This window comes from Pipistrellus hanaki (assembly GCF_964339955.1).
Source record: "Pipistrellus hanaki genome assembly, chromosome: 12".
In the NCBI taxonomy this organism is placed as follows: domain Eukaryota; kingdom Metazoa; phylum Chordata; class Mammalia; order Chiroptera; family Vespertilionidae; genus Pipistrellus; species Pipistrellus hanaki.
In genome coordinates this window covers 52,994,858-53,018,002 of record NC_140514.1, presented here as the reverse complement: position 1 = coordinate 53,018,002, position 23,145 = coordinate 52,994,858, and the positions used below count along the sequence as shown (strand labels likewise).

The 23,145-nt window shown below is 46.7% G+C and overlaps 1 protein-coding gene across 5 annotated transcripts in view; it reads left to right on the top strand.

The window, feature by feature from the left end:
* The window catches only part of AFF3 (ALF transcription elongation factor 3), a 464,310-nt gene that overhangs the window by 291,356 nt on the left and 149,809 nt on the right, over positions 1–23,145 (top strand). For all 5 annotated transcript variants that reach the window (XM_084900321.1, XM_084900320.1, XM_084900323.1 and 2 more), the window contains one exon: positions 20,170–20,250. In XM_084900321.1, coding sequence (XP_084756447.1) covers positions 20,170–20,250 — 81 coding nt within the window. The remainder of the gene's footprint in view (positions 1–20,169; positions 20,251–23,145) is intronic.

Genomic DNA, 23,145 nt, shown 5'->3' with positions numbered 1-23,145 from the left:
GGCGACGTGCAGTCTGGTTCGCACGCCACAGGTTGGTTCCCTGCTTTGGCCACACCCGGAAGAACGTGGACCCTTTGCCTGTCCCCCAGGCCCGTCTTCCACAGCCAGAGCAAGGAGAGGTTAGAAGGTTGACTGGTTTTATATCTTCAGGGTGGTCTCTTGACCGTTCTCTCCTCTTCTAGAAGTTTCTACAAATGACAGCCTCCACATCACAAACTGTGCCTGGATTCTAGAAAGACAGCTGAGCTTAAGGATTTGTGACAGGCAGTGTGAACAAGGAGGCTGTTTGGTTGGGAAAGGAACACATTTGTCAGTGACCACGCTTGACTGAGTGCCTGGGACAGTGTCAACTTGCAGCGGGTCCTCGTCTGTTGTGTAACCTCTGCTGCCGGGTGGTGTCTTCTGTCAGCACACATCCAGCGCCCCCGGGGGTCCGGAGTCGGGCGCCCTGAGGTAGGGTGCTTCGCTCACACTTCGGGGCCTCAGTGGCTCCTGGACAAAACCGCAGAAGTTACATGTACACCCCCTTTTTCACTCTCTACCACAGTCCTTGGCACTGTCTACACACAAACCCCTTCAGAGGACAGAATCCAGGAAACATGGCGTCTGCAACCGCTTTTCAGAACTTGTACAGATGGAGGGAATTTCAATCCCTCGAGTTCAGAGGAGGACATTAAGGAATATTGAGGGTGAGGGTGAGGGGTTGGCAATGCGTGGTAGCCATTTTAAAGGTGGACAGATTGTCAAGTTCTCTCATTTAAATCTCTGCAGAGTGTCCATTTTTCTTCTGTGAAGGGATGTATTTTATCCAACAGTGATTTTTGCAAATAGATAACAAGAGACCAGGAGGCCACCTGGACTCAAGTTACAGCCAATGGCATTGCACCGCCCAGGCTCTCTCAGACTTCAGAGCCTCATAGAAACAGCTTAAGCAAACAGACCCCGAGTCTATGCCTTCACAGACCAAAGTAATCATTTGTGTCTTTTTTGGTCTGGACATCAAATTGTCATTAGTCTAAAATATGTTCAATCTTGTTAGGGGGCTTTGGAACACTCATTTTACCTTTAGAAATCTTGTCTCAGAATTCGCCACGAGTTGGGGTGTGTGTGTGTGTGTGTGTGAGTGTGTGCAGGTAGGAGTACTAGCATGTGTCCACAAACTGAACTACCAGTTTGAATGACCAAATATCAGGCGAGGCATGAGCCTAGATGTTACATTAAAACCCAGGTTCAGAAGGAATTGAACAAGTGCTTCTCAAGCCAGATCTATCTTTTTTTTTTTTTTAATATATTTTATTGATTTTTCACAGAGAAAAAGTAGAGAGTTATTGTAGAAACATCGATGAAACCAAGGCACATGCCCTTGACCGGAATCGAACCCTGGACCTTGCAGTCCGCAGGCCGAAGCTCTATCCACTGAGCCAAACCGGTTTCGGCAAGCCAGATCTCTTAAGAACCACTGTTGCAGGCCACGACTTTAAAGGTTTCAGGAGAGTTTCAGACGGATCACCCTGGATCACCTTAGGACCGTGGAGGCCCCTCGTCCTGCGGTGACAGCGAAGGTCACAGCTCAGGCTTTCTGTGCCCTGAGCGGGCAGTGGGGACATGGTGCCATCTTACAGAATTCCAGTGCTGCCCTGTTCTTGCTGGTTTCTGTTCCTTCCTTTGTCTCTCTCATGCTCGCAGATTTAGTGCCTTTAAAAAAAAAATAACCTCATAAACCTGGAATCCTGTTTCTGTATTTTATAATGTTCCCTTGCATTCACAGATGTTTGAGTTACAAAGCTTTGGGTAACGTCTACATTAAGCCTTTTAAGTGCTCTGTTTACAATTATTACAATGTGAGGGTTCTAAATTCAAAAGGCTGTCTTCATGCCCACGTGGAAATGGAAAATCAAACGTTGGCCAGAATAATTTAAAGAAGCAAAAGGAAAAAAAAAACAAACTTTCTTTTTAGTCTTCAGAACCAATAGTTTTGGAGTGTGCACACTTGTTTATTAGGACTGAAATCCCCCGGATAATAAAGTTCAATGTGAGCTTACATTCCACATAGGCTAGCTGTATTCCTCTCAGCATTGCTTTCACATCATAGCAAAGAAAACACATTGCAGCCCTGGCCAGCATTCCTCAGTGGTTAGAGATGGGCACTTGCACCACAGGTTCTCAGGTTCAGTTCCGGTCAGGGGCACACACCTCACTTGTGGGCTCAATCCCCAGGTCCGGTCAGGGTGCTAGGGAGGCAACCAATCAACATTTCTCTCTCACACCGATGTTTCTCTCTGACTTTCTCTTTCCCCCTCCTCCCCAACCCCTCTCCCCTCCCCCTCCACCGCTTCCATCCATTCTCTCTGAAAAATCAATGGAAAAAATACCCCCGGGTGAGGATCATCAAAAAGAAAAAGAAAACACATTGTATTCCCCATTTACAGAAAACAGCATTATGAAATATTTTATATACATTTGGACTTTATTATGTTGAAATCCCTATTTATGCTTTGCTATGGTTATGATTAACCTAGTAACAAATGCAAATGCCCTTTTGATATGATATTTCTTAGCCCTACTTTTTCTTTGTTTCTTTCTTCTTCCCTTTTATTCACTCATTCATCGATCGGGTGTGAGCACCTCTATCATATGCCGGGCGGAATGCTAGGCCTCAAACAGGAATCAGCAGACGTTTCTCATACAGAGCCAAGTGGTAATATGTTAGGCTTTGGGGTCGTGCAGTGTCTTGCAGCTCTGCAGTCATGCCTTTGCAGGCACCAAGCAGCCATAGGCAACCATAGTGAACGAGTTGGGGCAGTCATGTCCAGTAAAACTTTATTTACAAGAGTAAATGTCAGCCACTTTGGTCTCACAGCCACTGTTTACTGGCCCCTGCTCTGCGGTAGAGCAATGAACTAAACAGAGAAAGTTCTCTGTTCCCATGAAGTTTACATATTAGTGGCAGGAGACGAGATAAATAAGAAATAACTGTCAGGGTAGAGGCTATCCATGCCATCTTGTTGGCACTCAGGACGCACCTCACATGTGAGTTCCCTTAATAGACTCTTGGCAATACTCCCTAAATTGATCTACGGATTCAGTGCAATCCTTATCACAATTACAGTTGCCTTTTTTTTGCAGAAATGGACTGGCTGATCTTAAAATCCATACCTCCAAAGCAAAAACAAAAACAAAAACACACGTGCAAAAACTTCTACAAAAGGAGAGCAAAGTTGAAGAACTCACATTTCCTGATTTTAAACATATGATACCAACAATAATCATATATTTTAAACATATGATAGCAACAATAATCAAGACAGTGTGGTACTGGCATAAGAATAACATATAGATCAATAGACTAGAATTGAGAATCCCAAAGTAAGCCCATGGTTTTATGGCCAGCTGACCTTTAACAAGGAAGCCAAGTCCACTCAATGGGGGAGAAGAGTCTTTCAACAAATGTGCTGGGACAGCTGGGAGGCCACAGGTAAAGAATGAAGTCAGACCCTTCCCTCATGTCATATACAAAAATTAACTCAAAATGGATTAAAGATCTAAATTTTAGAACCCAAAACTATAAAAATCTTAGAAGAAAACATGGATATAAACCTTTGTAACCTTGGAGCAGTCAGTTGGTTCTTAAAAATGGCATGAAAAATTCAAGCAACAAAAGAAAAAAAGAGCTAAGGTAGACCTCATCAAAATTTAAAACTTTTATGCTTCAAAGGATACTTATCAAAAAAGTGAAAGATAATCCACAGAATGGGAGAAAATATTACAAATTATACATCTGGTAAGGATCTCTTACCCAGAATATATAGAGAAAGAACTCTTACAACTCAGCGAAAACATGGGCAAAGGATTTTAATAGATATTTGTCCAAATACACAAATATATACAAATGCCTAAGAAGCACACGAAAAGATGCTTGTCATTCATTAGCCATTGGGAAGATAGAGATCAACACTATGAAATAACGCCCACACCACTAGGATGGCTAAAATTAAAAAGTATTGGCAATGGCGAGTGGAAATTGGAACCCTCATACATTGCCAAAGAACGTAAAATGTTGCAGGAGCTGTGGAAACACTGGCAGATTCTCAGAAAGTTAAACTATAGCACCCAGCGGTTCCATTGGGAGGTCTATACCTAAGGATATTAAAAGCATCTCCATGTAAAAACTTGTAGTTGGCTGTTCATAGTGGCATTATCCATAATAACCTAAAAGTTAAAACAGCACAAATGCTTAACCGATGTATTAATAAAAATATTGTGATACAATGAAGTATTATTTGGCCATAAATAGGAATGAAGTACTTACAAATGCTACCACAAAGATGAATCTTGAAAGCATTTTGCTAAACCAAAAGAAGCCAGACTCGCAGGCCATATATTGTATGCTTCCATTTACATGAAATGTCCAGAATAGGCAAATCCACCAAAACTGAAGGTGCATCATGGTTGCTAAGGGATTGGGAGAGATTTTGTGTGGGTTTTTTTTTTTTTATGGTTTTTTTTTTGGGGGGGGGAGGGGTGATGACTGTGGTCTGAGTTAGATATGGATGATGGCTGCCCAACATTGTAAATAACTAAAACCCACTGACCTGTATATTTTAAAATGGTTAAAATTGTTAATTTTATATTATGTAAATTTTATATCAAATTTTTAGTTATTTTATAGTTCCTAATAAAAACATAATAGGAATTTGGGGCTCCGAGGTGCCAAAATAAACACAACTGTAGAATGTGTTTTGTTGGGAAGAGACCAAGTTCTCCGGAATGGGCTTCCAATAAACTCAGACACATCCGCACAAGCCCCAAGTGTCCTTCCCTCCCCACTGTCTTCTTTCTTTTAATTGTGTAGGTAGACAGTTTAGACAGAAAATAACAAAAAGAGCTTTCACACAGAAAATGTGCTGTGGTAAGTGCTATTGTCTACATTTTAAGGCCTGAAGTCACGCATGAGCTGGTTTTTCTGCAGCAATTAGAACTGAAAGCGACTTTAGGTTCTTAACAGCAATGCTGGCCATCTGAAGTTAGCCACCACGGAGTCTCTAATTCATCCTCCAGTTTCATGAATGTGAACCAATAAGAATGTTTCTGTGCTTCCTTTATCATCACTAACTCCAAGATCACCCCTAAGGCAGGCTATGCTCTTTTAAATGTCATTTTTCCTGATTAGTAAATACCAGAGGCCCGGTGCACAAAATTCATGCAAAAGTAGGCCTTCCTTCCCCGGCTGAGGGCACCGGCTTCCCTCCCGCACCTGGGACCCGGGCTTCCCTGGGGCCGTGGACTGCAGGGCGGCCCCTCGGTGCAGCCGCGGGGGTGGAGTGGCCGCCTGGCCCGCTGCCTGAAGGCAGGGCTGCGGGAGGTGGCCTGGCAGAGACCAGCTCCCGGGCATTTTCGTGGCTGCAGAACGGCTGGAGGTGTTGCGCTGGCAATCCTACCTGCGCTGATTTAGCTGATGAGGAACCTTGCACTCAAACCCAGTAGAGAAGTTTACAAGGCAGGCCCGTGGGGAAGTCTAACCCAGCCATGGCCGAGCCACGGCCACACCCAGGGCAGTGTCTTCCCGCCCTGGGGAGCAGCTGGGAGACCCTGGCTGGGCCCCGCAGGGTCAGCTGCCTGTGACCGGGGACCACGGCCGTGAACAGCCACCCGGGGGGGCACGCCGGCCACTGTCTGGCATCAGCCATTGTAGGACCTGCAGAGAGGAGACCCGGTGTCCGCTTCCTGTGGGAGAGAGAACTGGGGCCCTGGGCCCTGGGTCACAGCATCCGGGAAGGAAGCAGGTGGATAGGGCCTGTGCACGCTGCCCCACAGCAGGAGGCTCTCCGTAGATGGAGCTTAAAAACAGACGCACCGCAGCTACAGCTTCCTCCGAAGCCGGCGTCTTTATTCGGAAAATCGTAGGCCCCTTGCTCTGGGCTGATGCTCAGGACATCACCAATAGTCTGCGTCTTACCAGTAGGCTGCGTCTAAAGTTCCTAGTTCTCTAGGCACTAGCTCTGCTTCGAGCGTCGCACTAGTAGAAAGTGGGTTTTCCCGGAAGTCAGATTCTCCATGTTTCCGAGAGTAAGTGACAAACAGGGCTGTGTCTCCTCCAGAACGGTCGCTGTGGAACCTGGAGGCCTCCCTAGCCCACGGCTCCGCAGCTGCGCCCGGGGCTCGGGCAGGGGCAGAAGCCATCAGCCCAGGGAGGGGGTGCGTGCCAGCAGCCCGGTCCCTGGGGAAGACCCGCCAGGCCCGTTCCCGCGGGAGGCGGCACACAGATGGTGGCTCGGAGGCACCAGCCCTTCACCCCTTGGCTGGGTGACCCCGAACAACTGCTTCAGGCTCTCAGGTCCTCCGTTTCCTCCTTGTTACAATGGAGCAGGGGGCTTCCTTCACACTGCTCTGAGGATGGCAGGAGGGGATGTGGAGGAAGGGTGCACTCAGTCCATGGTCCTCTACATGGTGCTGGACGCTCCTGCTCTGAGCAGTGGCCGCCGGGAGCTGAGCCAGCCGGCCTCACCCCTGCATGTAGTTTCAGATGGGGATTTCCAGTCCAGGTGACTCTGTGGCTGCGCTGGCCACACCATGATACCAGTTACTCTTCCCACCTCCATTCCGATGCTTTCCCTTCCTGGAAGCCCGGCACTTTTCTTGTGAAAGTCCTTTTGCGTCGAGAGAGAGAGCGAGCGCTCCGCGGGCAGGGCTGCTCTGCTCCTTTCCAGGCTCTGTGACGCCTTTAACATATTGGATCATCGATTCTAACGTCCCCGACCCCGTGGCTGCTTTGGTCTGAAATACATGGCGCTGCCCTAAGGGACATGCCACGTGGGGCTGCTGCTAACCAGCCTGCGTCCGTCGGGTCTCCGGATCCTACACCTGAGCCTGCCGAGGGGAGGCCTGCGGCGGCTCAGTCTCGTGTGAGGCCAGAAGCCCAGCCAAGGCCAGACTAAGTGCCCTGGAAAACTCAGGTGGGTCGTGTGCCTGTTTAACTCCAAGGCAGGCGGCCAGGCCCACTGCCGTCCGCAGTATCGGAGAGGAGAGCCCCAGAGGCCGAAGGAGAGCTCCCCCACCCTGGCCGCGCCCTGGCAGGGCTGGGCCCAGAAGCTGGGGTGAGGCCCGGTAGCACCCTCACGGTCACCTGTGTGAGCCCCGGCGGGTGCTCTCAGAGTTGCCCTGCGGACACCCGTTCTGAGGTCAGATGGTGGCCCCACGCTCTGTTCTCTAAAAGCAGTTCCTGGCTCCGATGCTGAAATGTCTGGAGCCCTCCACCTCCTCCTCCCCAGCCCGTTGTAATTATATCCTCAACTTTCTAAAAAGCTTTTCTTCCCAAAGGCTGCCTTTCTCTCCACTGGCCCCTCTCCAAACTGCCTGGCACACCACTGCCAAGTCACTCTGCCTGCAGCAGCACCTGGCACCGGTGGCCCTCCAGCCGCCGCCCCACCACTCCGCGGTGCCATCTGGCACTCAGCCCTGTACTGCAGGCCGCGCTCCTTACCCTCCTCAGCTCCCCACCACCCTGACTTCCATTCGTCCCTTCAAATGCCCGGCCAGCCTGTGCCTGGAATTAGCCAAATCACGTTGGTTGCTGGCTTGCACTCTTCCTGCCTCCTCCAGGCAGCCCGCCGAGCACACAGCTCCCGGTGAGCACGCCTCCCTCAGCGCGGAGCTCACTGCCGCTCCTGTCTCCGGAGTTGGCCACGCATGCTGGGGGGGCTGTGTCGCTTCTGCGTGTATCTGTGGGCTCCTCCCCCCGCAGTGCTGTCAGCCCCTCCCGCAGAGTCCGTGCCTCCTGTTTGCCATGCCCCTCGGCATGCTCACCAGTGCCCCGCGCACGGCCGTGACACACGGTCTGCCTCCTGCCTCCTGCCTTTGGCAGGGCTGCTACCCATGCCTCAGAGCTGAGCCCTCCCAGGTGTTGGCTGAAGTCCACCACGAGCCCGGACAGAGCTCTCTGTTGTGCAGACAGGAGCGATAAAGGGTGATGTGAGCAGCGTGTGGTGGTTGTGCCAGCAGCCCTTCCTCTGTGAGGCCGGCGCCCTCGGGAAGGGTGGCAGGAGCAGGCTCCGCAGGCCAGCTCCCTTCCCGGAGCTGGGAGGCCGGCCTGTGGGAAGCCCCCTGCACAGACAGGTGCGGGACTCCTGGAGGACGGGTGATTATGGATCGATTTTTATCGTCACCTCTGAAACAGAGTGGAGAAAGATTTCAGACCATAAAGCGTATTCCACTGCAAATGAGATATTAGTGTTCAAACCTCGTCAATGTTGCTAAATATTTACCCAATACGGGGTTTCTACCTTCTGCCAACCTGATGCAGCTTCTTGGCAGATACGGTGCCTGGGACTTTGGAAGTCTTTCCGCGTCACTCCTCTAGCCACATACGTATAGCCATCTGGCTGCACTAGGTGAGCGGGCTGGCCTCTGTTCTCTTTTTGTTAACCTTTGCTTTAATTCCTTGAAATTTGCCCAAAATACCCCGATTCTGCTGCGGGTCTTTGTTAGAAGCCGAAAAGACACAATGATAAGGAACTCCGGGCACATCCTGTGTGTTCCTTCTCGTTCCAGCGTTAGCTGAAACCCCCTGCGAATTGTGATTTAAAAGGTCCCCACCTTCCCTTCCTCCTGAGAGGCGCTGTGTGCCTCTGGCTGCGGCATTGTCTCCCTGGCCTGCCTCGGGGCTTGTATTTATAAAGCCTCAGGTTTCTTTGAACCAAACCAGCCTTCTACCGCAGCTGTAAGTAGGTTAGGTCAGTGGGTATCGAATTAGTTCCTACTGTGTGGTTAGTTGCTAGGTTCGTTTCTAAAAGAAATAGTCACGTGTGGGGTGTTTTTAATGCATTCAATGGGATCACTCATTGTCCTGCAAAAAGCCATCTTGTGTATAAGTGCTCTTTCTAACGTGTCACCGCCCACACCCTGCAGTAGAACTGCTTGCTCCCTTCCGGGAGCCAGGAGCCGGGGGACCCGCCCCCTCCTGCAGGCTTTGATCCAAAACAGCTCCTGAGCGTCATCAGCCACTTCATTGAGCCTGCCCGAGGGACTTTTCGGTCTCTGAACGCATGTCCACCGTTAGCTTCCCCATGCCATGCTCCTCAGGAATCCAAAGGCTGCGATGCAGAGCAATTCCAAAGAGTGTGGAGACACCTGAGCCATCACGCCGCGGGGATGAAAGACTCACCGCCCGGCAGAGACAAAGAACTGTGTGAACGTGTGTCATCCTCGTTCCCTGTCACACCTCACACGTGAAGTCACTGCTCGGGATCTCTAACGAGCCCGGCCACAGACACTGCGCCAGCTGGACACGGGATGGAGCCGTGGACAGAGGGAGAGCGGTCTCGGTGGCTGAGTGCTGTGCACGATTGTGCTCTCCATGCTCGGAGAAAGGGAAGGTTCGGGAAAGGAGCCATACGCACACGTTTCCTGGGCAATAGGGGTCTGAGTGAAGAAGTGATGGGAGGGTTGGTTGTGGGCAGGGAAGTGAGGCGGAGGGCATACACCTGAGAAAGGCCAGTGGGTGGGACGCTCAGAGCCCCCTCCTGTGAGCGGCAGGGGCCCACCACCTGAGTGAGGAGTCCTGGGAGGCGCATGTGGAAGGCCAGTGAGCGGGGCCAGAAGAGGCTGAGAACCGGACCTGCCTAATGCGTGATCCCGGCCCCTCAGACTGAGCGGACCTTAGGGGACAGGTGGCGTGATAGGAAGGTGTTGGGGAAGGTTGGTCAGGCTTCAGGGTCAGTGGCCTTTCTCCTGGCTGCAGAGGCCCTGCCTTGCTTGTGCTTGAGTCCATCTAGCCAACCATGGTTCTGGAATTGCACGTGGGAGACTGGGACGTGAACTTCTTAAGTTGGGAGGCAATAGGAGAATGAAAGCATGGTGGTTTCGTGCTGGGGATGAAATGATACTTGGCTTAACCACAGCTTTTGAACCTGGTCAAAACACAGTGTTTATAAAAATCGCCGCCATGTCCTCCTGAGGAGAAATAACGAGAGGGAAGAGGCAGATACAGAGGATGTAAAACTTTAAGACCTTGGCTGGATGTAGAGACCACGTTTCCAGAGTAAATACTTTCCGCGTCTGCTGGACAGGGCCAGCGTCTCCGCCGACTTTGCAGGAAGCCTGTGCACGGCCCCTGGCGGGAAAGCCCTCTGTCGACTGTTTTTTTGTTTTGTTTTTGTTGTTTTGTTTTGTTTTGTAAACTCCTTCCTGTGGCATTTCTCTCCCTGTGCTCACAGAGGAGAGGAGAGGCCTCAGAGTTCAAGGACAAGGCCAGGGTCCTGACTCCATGGTGCTGGCTCACCTTCCCTCGTGGCTTGCCAGCTCCCCGGGTCTGCTCTCTGCAGTTTTCTTCCTCTTCTGCCTTCTCTTCTCTTGTCCTAGTTCCTGTGTCCGCAGCGGGAGGAGGTGGGAGGAGAGGGACTGAGCGGACAGGACGGAGGGGCAGCGCTGGGAGAGGGAGAGGATGCCGGCCGCACTCCGGAAGCCGGGCCGCGCTGCTTGCTCTCCGTTAAGCCGCTCACCTACCGAACACTTCCCGGTGCCGTCTCTCCTCGCGCCCTCACCCACGCCCTTAGTGTTCTTAGCGCTGTTTCACCAGCTGAAGGGCACAGAGCCCGGTTTCGCATTCTCTCTGAGCCGCAGAGTAGCTTTTGGCCGCGGCAGGTGTCTCTCCAGGCCGCGCTCTCGCTGGAAAAATCCTATTGCCCCTGAAGCAGCCTCCACCCGGACCCAGGTCCGCCCGCCCGCTGGGATGGGCCAGCCTGGGTGTCTCCTCGTCCCAAGGAGTGCCCTTTCTCTGCACAATGCCATCTATCCGGCTCTGGGCCTCCGAAACGCTGGAAGAAGCATAAAGTCCTGAAACACAAATACTCTATAAGCAAGGTGACGTTTAAAATTACTGCTAGGAAGTTTGCATCTCTGGCAATTGGTTGGCGTGTCCCACATGCGCCAGCCTTCTCTCTTCTCAGAACCACTCTTACCGTGATACCCGGACCCGGTATCTCCACTGGCTGGGTGTCGGGTCTGAATTGCTGTTTTTCAGAGGTTCCATAGCTGGGCGCTCATCACTTACTCCAGTCCCACCTCTGACTGGGCCGGCGCCCCCACTGCCCACCCAGCACCGGCCCACCCAGCACCCACCACGCCCCGGCAGGGCCACACTTACCGGGTCAGCCCTTCATCACAAACCCGCTGCCCCCCAGCCTGGCTCTTTCCCCAGCCAGAGGGTGTGTGCCACCTTAGTGCCGCTGTTCTACTCATGACCAGCAGGCATCAGGAACGCTATCCCTCTCTCCTCTTCCACAACTTCATTGAGGCAGAGTGTACGAATCAGAAACTAACCCATTTCAAGCATGCAATTCAGGGACATGTCATAAATTTACAGAGTAGTGCATCACCCCAATATAGTCTTAGGTGATTTCATCACCCCAGTAAGATTCCTCATACTCATTGTACAGAAAACAACCACACACAGACACACACACACACACACACACACACACACACACACTCACACTCAAATATCTAATAGTTTAACCGGAATATTACTGATATAATATTATATTGCTAAAAGCCTATTTAGGCTTTTATTACAACAAATATTTTAGCAGTCACATTTCAAAATTTGGAAACGTTTGCTGCTGTACAATAACATTTCCTGCCACAGACTTTGACAATTACATTGAATACTTTCCAAAAATATTTTATTGCTCACCTTTTTTTTCTTAAGAGTTGCTTTTCCTTCCAAGTTTTCTTTTCCATTTTTACTTTAGGAATTCTTTTCATAAAGATGTGATATGGAAAATATATTTATGCAGATGGCCACAGAGCTGTAGATTGCAGCGTAGGGAATATCTCCAGTCACATCGGGACAATGGGTGTGGGGCCAGGGTGTACTGGAAGCAGCAGGAGGACCTCTCTGTCAAGTCCATGAGTTCCTAACCACTTTGCTGTACAATTGAAACTAATGCAGAATAATACTGAACGTATTTGAAAATAAAACAAAACAAAAACCAAACAGGTAAGACAGAGAATTAATTTTCTAAATACTCAAAATACTTTAAACAATAACATGAAAAATATATATTCTGATATCAAAGTGGGCAAAGATATGAATAGGTATTTAGGAACAGGAAAGGAATATGTCTAACACGTTATACTAAAAATTAGAGATGCAATTAAAGCAACAGTCCAGCATTTTTTCCTCTAAAATTAACAGGGAAGTAAAAAATGGCTTTGTAGCTGAAGCCGGTTTGGCTCAGTGGTAGAGCATCGGTCTGCAGACTGAAAGGTTCCGGGTTCGATTCCGGTCAAGGGCATGTACCTTGGTTGCGGGCACATCCCTGGTAGGGGGTGTGCAAGAGGCAGCTGGTCGATGTTTCTCTCTCATCGATGTTTCTAGTTCTCTATCTCTCTCCCTTCCTCTCTGTAAAAAATCAATAAAATATTTTTTAAATGACTTTGTATATTAAGGTGGAAAGGACAGATAAGGTTGCCATGTGTTTTAAGTGTGCATGTGATCATTTCTGTGTACATCACACATTGTGAAGGAGTCCCACCACCCACTTCACATATTTACCTTTTTACTTTTATTTTTTGGTGACAACGCTTAAGTTATACTCTCTTAGTAAATTTCTGCTGTATCGTATTTACAATGCTTTATTATCACCATATTTTGTTCATCAGTTTATTTTATTTATTAGATTTCACATATGAGTGAGATCATGTGACACTTGTCTTTCTCTGACTGGCTTATTTCGCTTAGCATGATATTCTCCAAATCCCTCCACGCTGTCTCAAAGGGTAAGAGATCTTTTTTTTTTTCATTTCTGCATAGTATTCCATGGTGTAAATGCACCACAGATTTTTTATCCCCTCATCTGTTGATGGGCCCTTGGGTTGTCCCCAGATCTTAACTATTGTAAATCATGCTGCTGTGAACATAGGGGCGCATATATTCTTTCTGATTGCTGTTTCGGGTTTCTTAGGATATATTCCTGGAAGTGGGGTCACTGGGCCAAATACCAGTTCTCTGTTTAATTTTCTGAGGAAACTCATACTGTTTTCATAATGGCTCCACCAGTCTGCATTCCCACCAGCAGTGCACTAGGGTGCCCTTTTCTCCACACTCTCACCAGCACTGGTTTATTGATTTGTTATGACAGCCAGTCTGACAGGTATCAGGTGATACCGCATTGTCGTTTTAATGTGCATCTCTCTGATGATCTGTGACTTTTAGCATTTTTTTCTTAAGTCTCTTGGCCATCTGTATGTCCACTTTGGAGAAGTGTCTTTTCAGGTCCTTTGCCCTATTTTTTTTTTTAATTCTCATCTGAGGATATTTTTCCATTGATTTTAGAGATAGTAGAAGCGAGAGGGAAAGGCAGAGAGAAATATTGATGTGAGAGAAACACATCAATTGGCTGCACAAGCCCTGACCGGGGCCTGGGCCAGGGAGAAGGCTGTAGCTGAGATACGCACCCTTGACCGGAGTCTAATCCACTTTGATCTGTAGGCCAATGCTCTATCCACTGAGCCAAACCGGCTAGGGTCCTTTGCCCATTGTTTAATTGGATTGTTTGTCTTCCTTTTGGTAAGTGGTATGAGTTCCTTATATATTTTAGATATTAACCTTTTATCAGATGCGTCATTGCCAATATGTTCTCCCATACAGCGGGCTCCCTTTTCGTTTTGTTGATGGTTTCTCTTGCTGTGCAGAAGCCTTTATTTTGACGTGGTCCCATTTGCTTCTTTTCTCCTGTCGCTTTACCATATTGACGCTGACTGTGCTTCTTGTCTCCATAAGTGTTTTCCTCGAGGCAGCTCCTCAGATGTCTGATACAGCAGCCATGCCCCTCTTGTGCTTCCTTTTTGCTCAAACACTAGATTCATCAGGCCAGGGTAGCAGCCATGAGGAATACGGTGCCTCACCAGTCCCCATTACGGCCGGGATGGGTGCTGGTGGCCGGGGCAGCGCCATCGCACACACACACCCCAGAAAGAAAAGGAAACGCAGCAGCCGTGAGGACTGTGCGCCTGAGCCTGTTGCCTTTCCATGTCTTTGTCCTTGGTTTATTGCTTATATTCCCCACCGTTCCTCAGGCTTCCTACGAGCGGGCCCACGGCGGCTGCAGCCTGTGCCGTATCCGCCTGGCACACGGTGGCTGCTCGGATGTGTGTTCGCTTGAGTGCCTGTCTGGCTGCACTAGCAGAAGCTGTGCGATGGGCTTTACTAAGTCATAAACTGTTCGGTGTGACTGCAGACCCCTTCTCAAGACGGGAACCATGTCTGTGTTTTGGGTGAGGATCAAAGAATGGAAACATCTGCCTGAAAGTTGTGGATTGTCCATTTGCCCTTGTGCATTCAGGCCCGTCCTTCTCATTCTCCCCACGGAGGCCTCTGCAGGATCGGTTATGCTTCCTAGTGCCCGGGAGTTCTTGTCTTCCTTCCCCGTTGGAAGACACACAGCATCGGAGCTCAGGATCTCACCATCTGCAGGCAGCATTAATGCTGCGCCTTCCTCTTTTATCTTTGTTTCTTTGTTCTTACAGAATGTCCTTCCCCGAAGGGTAATCTCCATCAAGCTCTCCTGATTCCATCTTCTTAAATGCTTTTTCTTCTAATAAAAATAGTTGTCATCCTATTTTTATTTTGGCCCTAACTTTTCTTTTCTTGCAGACCTATAAACTTTGTGGGGGGAACACATTGATCTTCTGCTTATGCTTTTTAAGGATGTTTTAACCTCCTAGTAATAAACAAACAGACAAAAAAACATTGTTTCTTCTCCAAAGCTAACCAGCTCCCCTGCTCCCCGGCAGCGCAGGCAGGGTCTGGCTGTCCAGCTCTGGAGGCCTCCCGCCTCCTGTAAAGTCATCCTGTCTTTCGTGAAAGTTCTCCCTTCAGACTAGGAGCTGTCCCTGCTGGACGAGGGCAAGGCCGTTCCGTGGTTCACAAATCACCTCTCACGCCTCCTGTCCACCGGGCTGCCCTCCTCTGCGCCTGCCCGGGGCTGAGCCCTGTCCCCGTGGCACAGCTCCCCCCCTCCGCCGGCACACGCCCCATGGCCCCTGCAGGCTGCCTGAGAAGAGCCCGCTCACCAGCCAGCCAGCGGACTCACTAAACTGCCCTAACTGTTGCCTAGACACTAAAAGGCAAAGCTTCTAAGCTCTTCAGAACCCCAGTGACCAGCTTACCGGGCACTGTCCTGTTTAAGAAAAACCCCAGCGCTGAGATGGCCCCGCCGCCCCCTGCCCCGGAGCGGCAGAGGCAGAGGGAGCTAGGGAAGCAGGTTCCTGCCTAATAAGCACGCTGGCCTTCCATTCGACTATGAATAATTAACTAGTTGAATATTAAATAATTAACTGAGTGAAGTGGATTAAAAAAAAAATTCATAAATGTCTTCTCCCGTGTTTGTGTGTCCCCTCCCCCCCAAGGCCCATGCCAGACGCTGCCAATGCCAATGACAAAGGTAGCCCAGCAGCAGTGGCTGCGTTCCATGGGCACCTGCTCTGTGCCAGACATACGCTGGGCACCTGCATGGTTACCACCCATTCTGCCAGAGAAGGTTACTGCCTCCACGTTTCGGATGCGGACCCCGGGAATCAGGGCAGGCAGTGACACTGCGCCCAGAGGGGAACGGGCAGTGACTATGTGTTCCTTGACGGCGCCTGTAACAGAGCACCCTCGATGTTGGAGCAGGGTCACCGGGAGCTTCTGAGCAAGTGCATCATAGTAACTGTTTTTGAGAAAACACCTCCGTGGTCTTGGCTGGGTTTGGTGACCATGGCTGAGACCCCATGGCCATGGGTAAGCATCGATATGAAAAGAGACCAGGGAAAGTGTTTTCCACTTACTGTTTTAGTAGAAAAATTAAAATATTTTCACTTTTTTCTTCTTTAACCTATCTGCAAGTAAATGTACTTTGCAGGTCTTCATAACTGTATATTTTGAACTCTCAGATTATATTTCAGGCTAAAATTCAATTTTTGTTTCTCCTCTTTTTAAATAACGAAGAGCTGCATTGCTGAGTGCATGGGTGTCCCACGTTTCACCCGCTTGTCCTAAGAGGCTGGTGCAGGAGGCATCACTGTGAGTGGCAGCTGAGGGAGGGAGGGGGCTTGTGCAAAAGAAGCATCTACTCGCCTTGAAACCATGGCTGTTGGGGACTCATGGTTTGTCTTGCCATGCCATAGACATGGGGATGGGGACCTGGTACGTGCCCCGTGGTGTTCTGAAAATTGGGGGGTGGAGAAAGCTGGACAGTTAATGAAATGCAGTATTCTCCACTCTTATCATGTAGCCATCTGTCCTTACATTTAGGAGAAAAAGGAATGTGTTGGCTATAAAGAGACTTGGCATTTTATGTCTGTCTAAGAAATAGGAAGACGCCCTGAAATATGTCCCTTGGGTAACAAGACATCTGCTGAGGCTGGGACTGGGAGGCTGTGCGAACACAGATAGGTTGGTTCTGAATCTCATCAATCGGCTCCAAACTGAGGACCTCTCCGTGCTGCGGAACAGGGTGGCCTCAGTCCTACGTGACCAGAAAATAAAGAGGAAGGAAGACAGACAGGCAGGTCAAAGGAGCAATAGAGGGGTTTGCGAGATCAGGACTTTGGAATACTTGGCTTTAAACACGCTACTTCTCGTCCTGCTTTACCCGTGGTCCAGGATGAGAGGAATGGGCACCCAAGTGGAGGAAATAAAAGAGAACAGTAATGAAGGGAGTGGTGAGGCTGGGAGGTCCAGAGCAGGGGCGGGGAGGGGAATGGCGCATGGGATTGGTGGTCTTGCAATAAAATAGCATTCTTACCCTGTGTAGTGAGGCAAACTAAGTGAAGTTTTGGCAGTTATGAATTTCCCCTTTGCTTACATATTAAGTCACTACCAGAAAATGGTATAAATTAAACACCTTCTCATCAAATCTTATCTCACTGACTGCAATTATTATGTCAGAATTCCATTCCCTTGAGAAAACTTAGGACATTTTCTCCAATGGAAAATACATATCATACTTAAGAATCATAATAAACTCTTTAAATAACTTCATGTTTTAGCAATATGTAGTTTGAATTAATAATCACTAGCTCAATTATAGACTGCATTGGCATAATACCTTCATTCTTCTGTAAAAACACTTTTCCATACAGTCTTCTATCCCCAGACTCTAAACATATAAAGCTCAGAGAGAAATTTGATTTCTTACTTTAGAGATAAGAATTCTGAAACTAAGCTTGATATTAATCAGTGCTGTCTTTTATTGAATGATTAAACATAAGAGAACCATGCTATGCCCTTTATATATATTATCTGATTTAATGCCCATGATTAACCTATAAGTGTTAGCAACTCTATTTGCTCTGGTTCTAAGATACCACAAATTGAGATCGGATTGATTCAAAAGTCTATGCTTTGAAATCACTACAAGTTACTGACCATGAGACTTACTCAAGCTCAGTGAGCTAGTGAGTGACAGAAGAGGAAATGCCGATAGAAATAGTCTATTTGCCCTTAATTTTTTTCCATTTAGCCCTAATGGAGAATTTTAATATGGTGGATAATCAGCCTTAAAAGGTCATTGCACATTCATTAAAAACAAATATTTAATTAGTTCATATAAATAACTATGTATTTTTTGAAATTCTAATAGATTTAAGTGTTTTAAGCAACCCTATTGTCTTTTTTATTCCTTCATATATGATATGCTGTTTCCTTCTCATGCTCTGATTAGGTTGGAAATGACATGGAAATAGTTAGAATTAAAGCAATGCTTGTGAGCAGTTGTGTATTGAAATATGGGCATTTAGTTCAAGTTGACAAGTTAGTTTTGAACACTTAGTCTGTAAGGTTTTTCACCTACATAGACGAGTAGACACTGTCCCTCTGAAGGAATGAATGTTCAGTTCATCTTTAAAGGTTGTGTTTAATAAACATGAATATTCTTGAAAGAAATTATTAGGATTCCTTCTTGGTTATGTTTAGTAAGACTGAATACTCTTGAGAGAGATTATTAGGATTCCTGAGAATTGTTTTTACTCTGCATTTGGGGAGAAAGCAAAATGGCTGAGCGCAGATAGAGATGTATGCTTCTAAAGGAACCCAAGAGTTACAACGATAGAGAGAAATAGTGCTTTGGAGGAGCATGAGGAGGGGACTGTCATATCACTTTGGGTTAGAAGGGGAGTCAGCAGAGGCCCGTGGCACAAGTGATGTTTCAGCGGAGCCCTAATGGGTGGATAGAAATCCTGAAGGCATTTGGGGCAGGGCAGTCACACACACACAGGGGGCAGTGTGAGTCAAAGCAGAGACTGTCATTTTCTTATCCTGTGTGTGTGTGTGTGTGTGTGTGTGTGTGTGTGTTTGTGTGTGTGTGTGTGTAGATTAATAAAAGGCTAATAAAAGGATAAAAGGCACAGGGGATCTGATCGCAGAAGGTATTGAACACCATTGTCCTTGGGGCGGATGCAGAGTAAGAAGCAAGCACTGACGGAGGAAGGAGATGTGCGTGAACACTTCAGCGGTGGCGTTTGTGAACTGGGTGAACTTGGGCAAATCACTGCATCTTTTTGCGCCTTCACTTCCTCGCCTCCAGTGTGGATAGAATAGTTGTTACTTTAAAGGCTGGTGTAAACGGGAAGGCTTGTTGGACGTGTTCTGAAACTGTAAGCACAACAGGTGCTGCCGATGCCATCGTAGTTGCCACCGTTGTTGTACACGTGATGGTAGATGAATGAACCGTAGAGGGGTGCTTTCCGTTTCGCTCTGCCCCTTTGGAGAAATAGGTTGACAGAAGCGTGGAGGATGGCTTCATCATAAGGGAAGAAGGAGAACCAATCAGGAAGCTCCTAAAGTAATTCAGGTTAAAAATAACAAAGGTGCGATTAGGATGGTAGTGCAGGTAGCCAGAAAGAAAGGGAGGTACATTGCAGAGACACTGTTTAATTTTCTGTTCATTGGAAAATGGACTGAGGACCCCTGTGTTCCTGGTCTTCACAAGAGGCAGCGGGGATGGAGATGCGGAGTAGGGTGTGCAGATACCTGGGGAGTGAGCTGAGAGGCAAGAAGGGGTCTCCGAGTCTTCCTGTGCTTCCCATTGGCGAACCCTTGGAACCAGCAGAATGGAGAAGGGAGCTTAACCCACCTGTGGTGCCTGTGTCATGTGGGCAGGAGGCGAGGAGGGTCAGTGATCCTTCCAGGGAGGCGTGAATGCACCCCCTCTCTCTCTCCCTGTGTGGGTCTGCACCACCTGACGTGCTGGGGGCAAAGACTTGCCCAGGGAAAGAGGGCACAGACCATCCCCGAGAAACTCTCACTCCACACACCTGACAGCACCACCAAGGGAACTGAGAATGCGTCTCCTCTAAAGCGAGTTACTCACGTCTCTTAAACTGGGCCGGCTGCTCCTGTGCTTGCTTGGGTTTGGAAGTGGATGTAAATCAAGTTCAGAGTCTCTGTAAACTCTAAACTCGATTTCCTGGTCATCAGAACTGGATTCGGTTTAACCCACAGTCACTCAGTGAAGGCAGACATCTTCCGGAGATGGGCTGCCCAGGAATGCTGGGAGTGACCGGGGACCCTGCCCTCTCAGCTTCCTGAAAACGCACGTCAGAAAGCAGGCGGCAGCCCACTGCGTGTTGAGCTAAAGCTGTCTTCTTAATACTCTTATAAGCATCACAACACGCTCTCTCTGTGTGTCATGTGTGTGATCTGTGTCTTCACTTCTTCACGAATGACATTTTTATGAAGAGGGAAGTGATGTGGGGGGGCCTATTGGAAACTCATACTGATATGGGTTTTAACAAAATAAACAACTCCTGCAGTACTGATTCCTAAAGCTGAAAGTGCTCATGCAGTCCTTCAGACACCCTGTGAGTTTTGTGGGATCGAGTCCCAGAGAAACAGCCCCCTGTGCATGGCATTTTCCATGGAACTTTTACCACCATGTTGTCCCTTTACTTGGGAGCTTAACTGAAGTGAAAATAGGACAGCCTTGTAGATCTACTTAAAGTATGCAGGGGACTTGAGGCTAGCCACGGAACCAAGAATTTGATAAAGTTATGAGGAGAAGTCATGGAAGTGGGTTCACATTTGTTTAAGTCCCTCTCATTCCTTTCATCTCCCGCTCATTTCTTCCCCTCCGTGCTTTATGACGTGGAATGCTCTCTGTGCTGACTGTGCGGTTTTCTTCCCTCCAGGAGATGACCTGGCTCCCGCCGCTTTCTGCCATTCAGCCGCCTGGCAAGGTGGAACCGAGCAAATTCTCATTTCCCAATAAGGTGAGATCTTGTGTCACCAGAACAGCCAGCTGTCTTCACACAGGGCTTTCCAGGGACGATGGGATGTCCCTTTATTGTCTTTTCCTTTGAGAATATTCCTGCCAGAGGCTTATGGGTCTGATTTTCAACGTTTTTCAAACATATATATTTATTCATCAAAGGGAAAAATCAAGATTGCAATTTTACACCTACACTTCCATACTTAATGCAAAATGTGATGCATATTATGTGTCATTTTATCTAAAACATTTGTGAAGTTGCTTCTTACAATAATGCTATGCATTCAGTGTGATTGCTTACTTTTTCCTTGAAAGCTGTTTAAATTAATAATGAATCTTGAAATCAATGTCTTAGAATTGAAGGCAGGTAGTATTTAATTCCTCTTAGATATCTTTTATAAAGCATAAAATATAATCTAGGACTTTAAAAGATTTCCATATTTTCTAAAAACAAGTACACAAAAAGAATAGCCACAAAATGTATTTAAGTTATACATGAGTCTAATTTGTTTTATTTGAATATAACATATAACTTCATACTCATTATAAAGGTTAAATTATGCAAATAGAAGGAGCAAAATATGAAAGTTTCCTGTACCCTTGTCCAGATTTTATTTCCCTACCCAGGAACTACATACTAGCAAGAATTTGATGTGTAACATTCCAGTCATTCTCTCTGCATTATATATACATATATGTGCATATGCAGTTTTTAAAACTCATAAATGGCATAATACCAAGAGCATTTTTTCTAAGGGTTGAACTTTTTCCAGATAGCCACAATATATAAATATCCTTGCTAAGTAGTCATATCAACTTTCTCTAGTGAATTATTGAAATAATTATTTATTATAATCATCACAATGATAAATTTCATTCTGAGCGTTTTGTTGTTGTTTTTTATTTTCCTTTTCTTAACAAAATGTATTTGGAGAGTTTGCCAAGTGAATATATATTTTCTTCATTCTTCTTAACAACAGCAAAGTACTTCCTAGTATGAAGTGGGCTGTAATTTATTGAGTCAAACTCCTTTTGATGGACATTCGATTGTTTATGGTTGGTTTCTATCACAAACTCTGTTTCAACAAACAGCATTTGGCAGGCGCCTCTTCCGATGTCCTTGGTGCTGAGGCCGGAGCAGAACGGTGGTGCTGGAGGCACCTGAAGCCATACTTCCTTTCCACTGCATTTCCAGAGTACTTTGCTGTGCATCTTTGCCAGCGTCTAATATTATCGACATTTTATCCTTGTTTCTGGGTGGAAATTTGCTGTCTCATTGTTTTCGCTTGCATTTCTCCAATTTCTTCTGAGTTTAACAATGGACTATTTTTCCTTTGCAACTTACCACTCATAGTCATTACCCATTCATATCACATTTTAAAAAATGACTCATTAGGAACTTCTTATTGCTTATTCATGTGCCTATTATATATGATACAACTATTGTCTTGTAACTTGATTTATGTACCTTTTATACTAGCAAAGTGTTTAATTTTTGTAAGAGATTTTAAAAAATCTTTCCTGCACCAATATTCTAACCATGTTCTCTATTTTATTCTAAGTCTTTTATAGTTTTGGTTTTGGGTTTTAAAAAATGTTCTGACTGGTATAACATAGAATTCTAGTTATGTTCTTACAAATGGCTAATAAGTTATTATAACACTGTTAATAAAATTAGCTCATATTCCCCCCACTATTTTGAAATACCATGTTTATCAGCAATTAAATTTCTCATAAATACATAGATTTTGTTCAGGAGTATCTATTCTGTTTTTTCAGTGTATTTACTTCTTCCCCAATAACCCGTTATTTAAATTAAATGTTGACACATTTTTTCTGTCAAGGCTCAGGATATAAATAGTTTAGACTTTGCAGACAATACATAAATGAATGACTGTAGCTATGTTCAAATAAAATTTTATTTACCGAAATAGATGACAGCATCTATAATAATAAAAGTGTAATGTGCTATTTAGACCGGACGTCCTTCCAGACAACCTTCCAGAGGAAGATGGGGCTGAAGAGGAAAGCTGGTGCTGGCGGCCGGGGAAAGGAAGGCCTACTCTTGCACAAATTTTGCACAGTGGGCCTATAGTAACACATAAAGAACTCTTATAATTCAATAATAAAAGAATAGCTCATTTTAAGAATGGGCAAAGGATTTACATAGGAAAGAGCTACAAATGGCTAATAAGTATATGAAAATTTTTATTATACTCATCACAATGATAAATTTCATTCTAAGCATTTTGTTGTTGTTGTTTTTTGTTTTCCTTTTCTTAACAAAATGTATTTTGTTAAGAAATTGATGTCACTATTATTAATAAAAATCACAGTGAGAAGATGAGTCAGACCTACTTAAATAACTAAAAGCAAAGACAGACAGTGACCGGTGTTAACAAGAGTGTAGAAAAATTGGAAACCTGCTCTCAGTTGCTTGTGGGATCATAAAATGCTGCAGCCTCTTTGGAAAACATTTAGGCAGTTTCTTCAGCACTGCATTATCCTGTGAACCAGCAATTCCAGTTCTAGATATACAACCAAAGAATGAAAACACATATCTATACAAAACTTATGCATGCACATTTATAACACCATTGTTCATAATCCTATATAATAAAGAGGTAATATGCAAATGGTCATTACGCCTTGAGGGGTAAGGACTGATCACCAGAGGGCGGGGCAGCGAGCTATGAGGGGGGAGAGATACAGAGGCAGTGGGCGGGCGGCAAGCTGAGACAGCGGCAGTGAGCTACACGGATTAGTGTACAGAGCAACTAGTAGCCAATAAGTGGAAACAACACAAATGTCCACCAGCTGATGAATAGGTAAACATGAGTATCATATCCTTACAATGGAATTCTTTTCAGCATAAAAAGGAATGAAATGGTGTCAC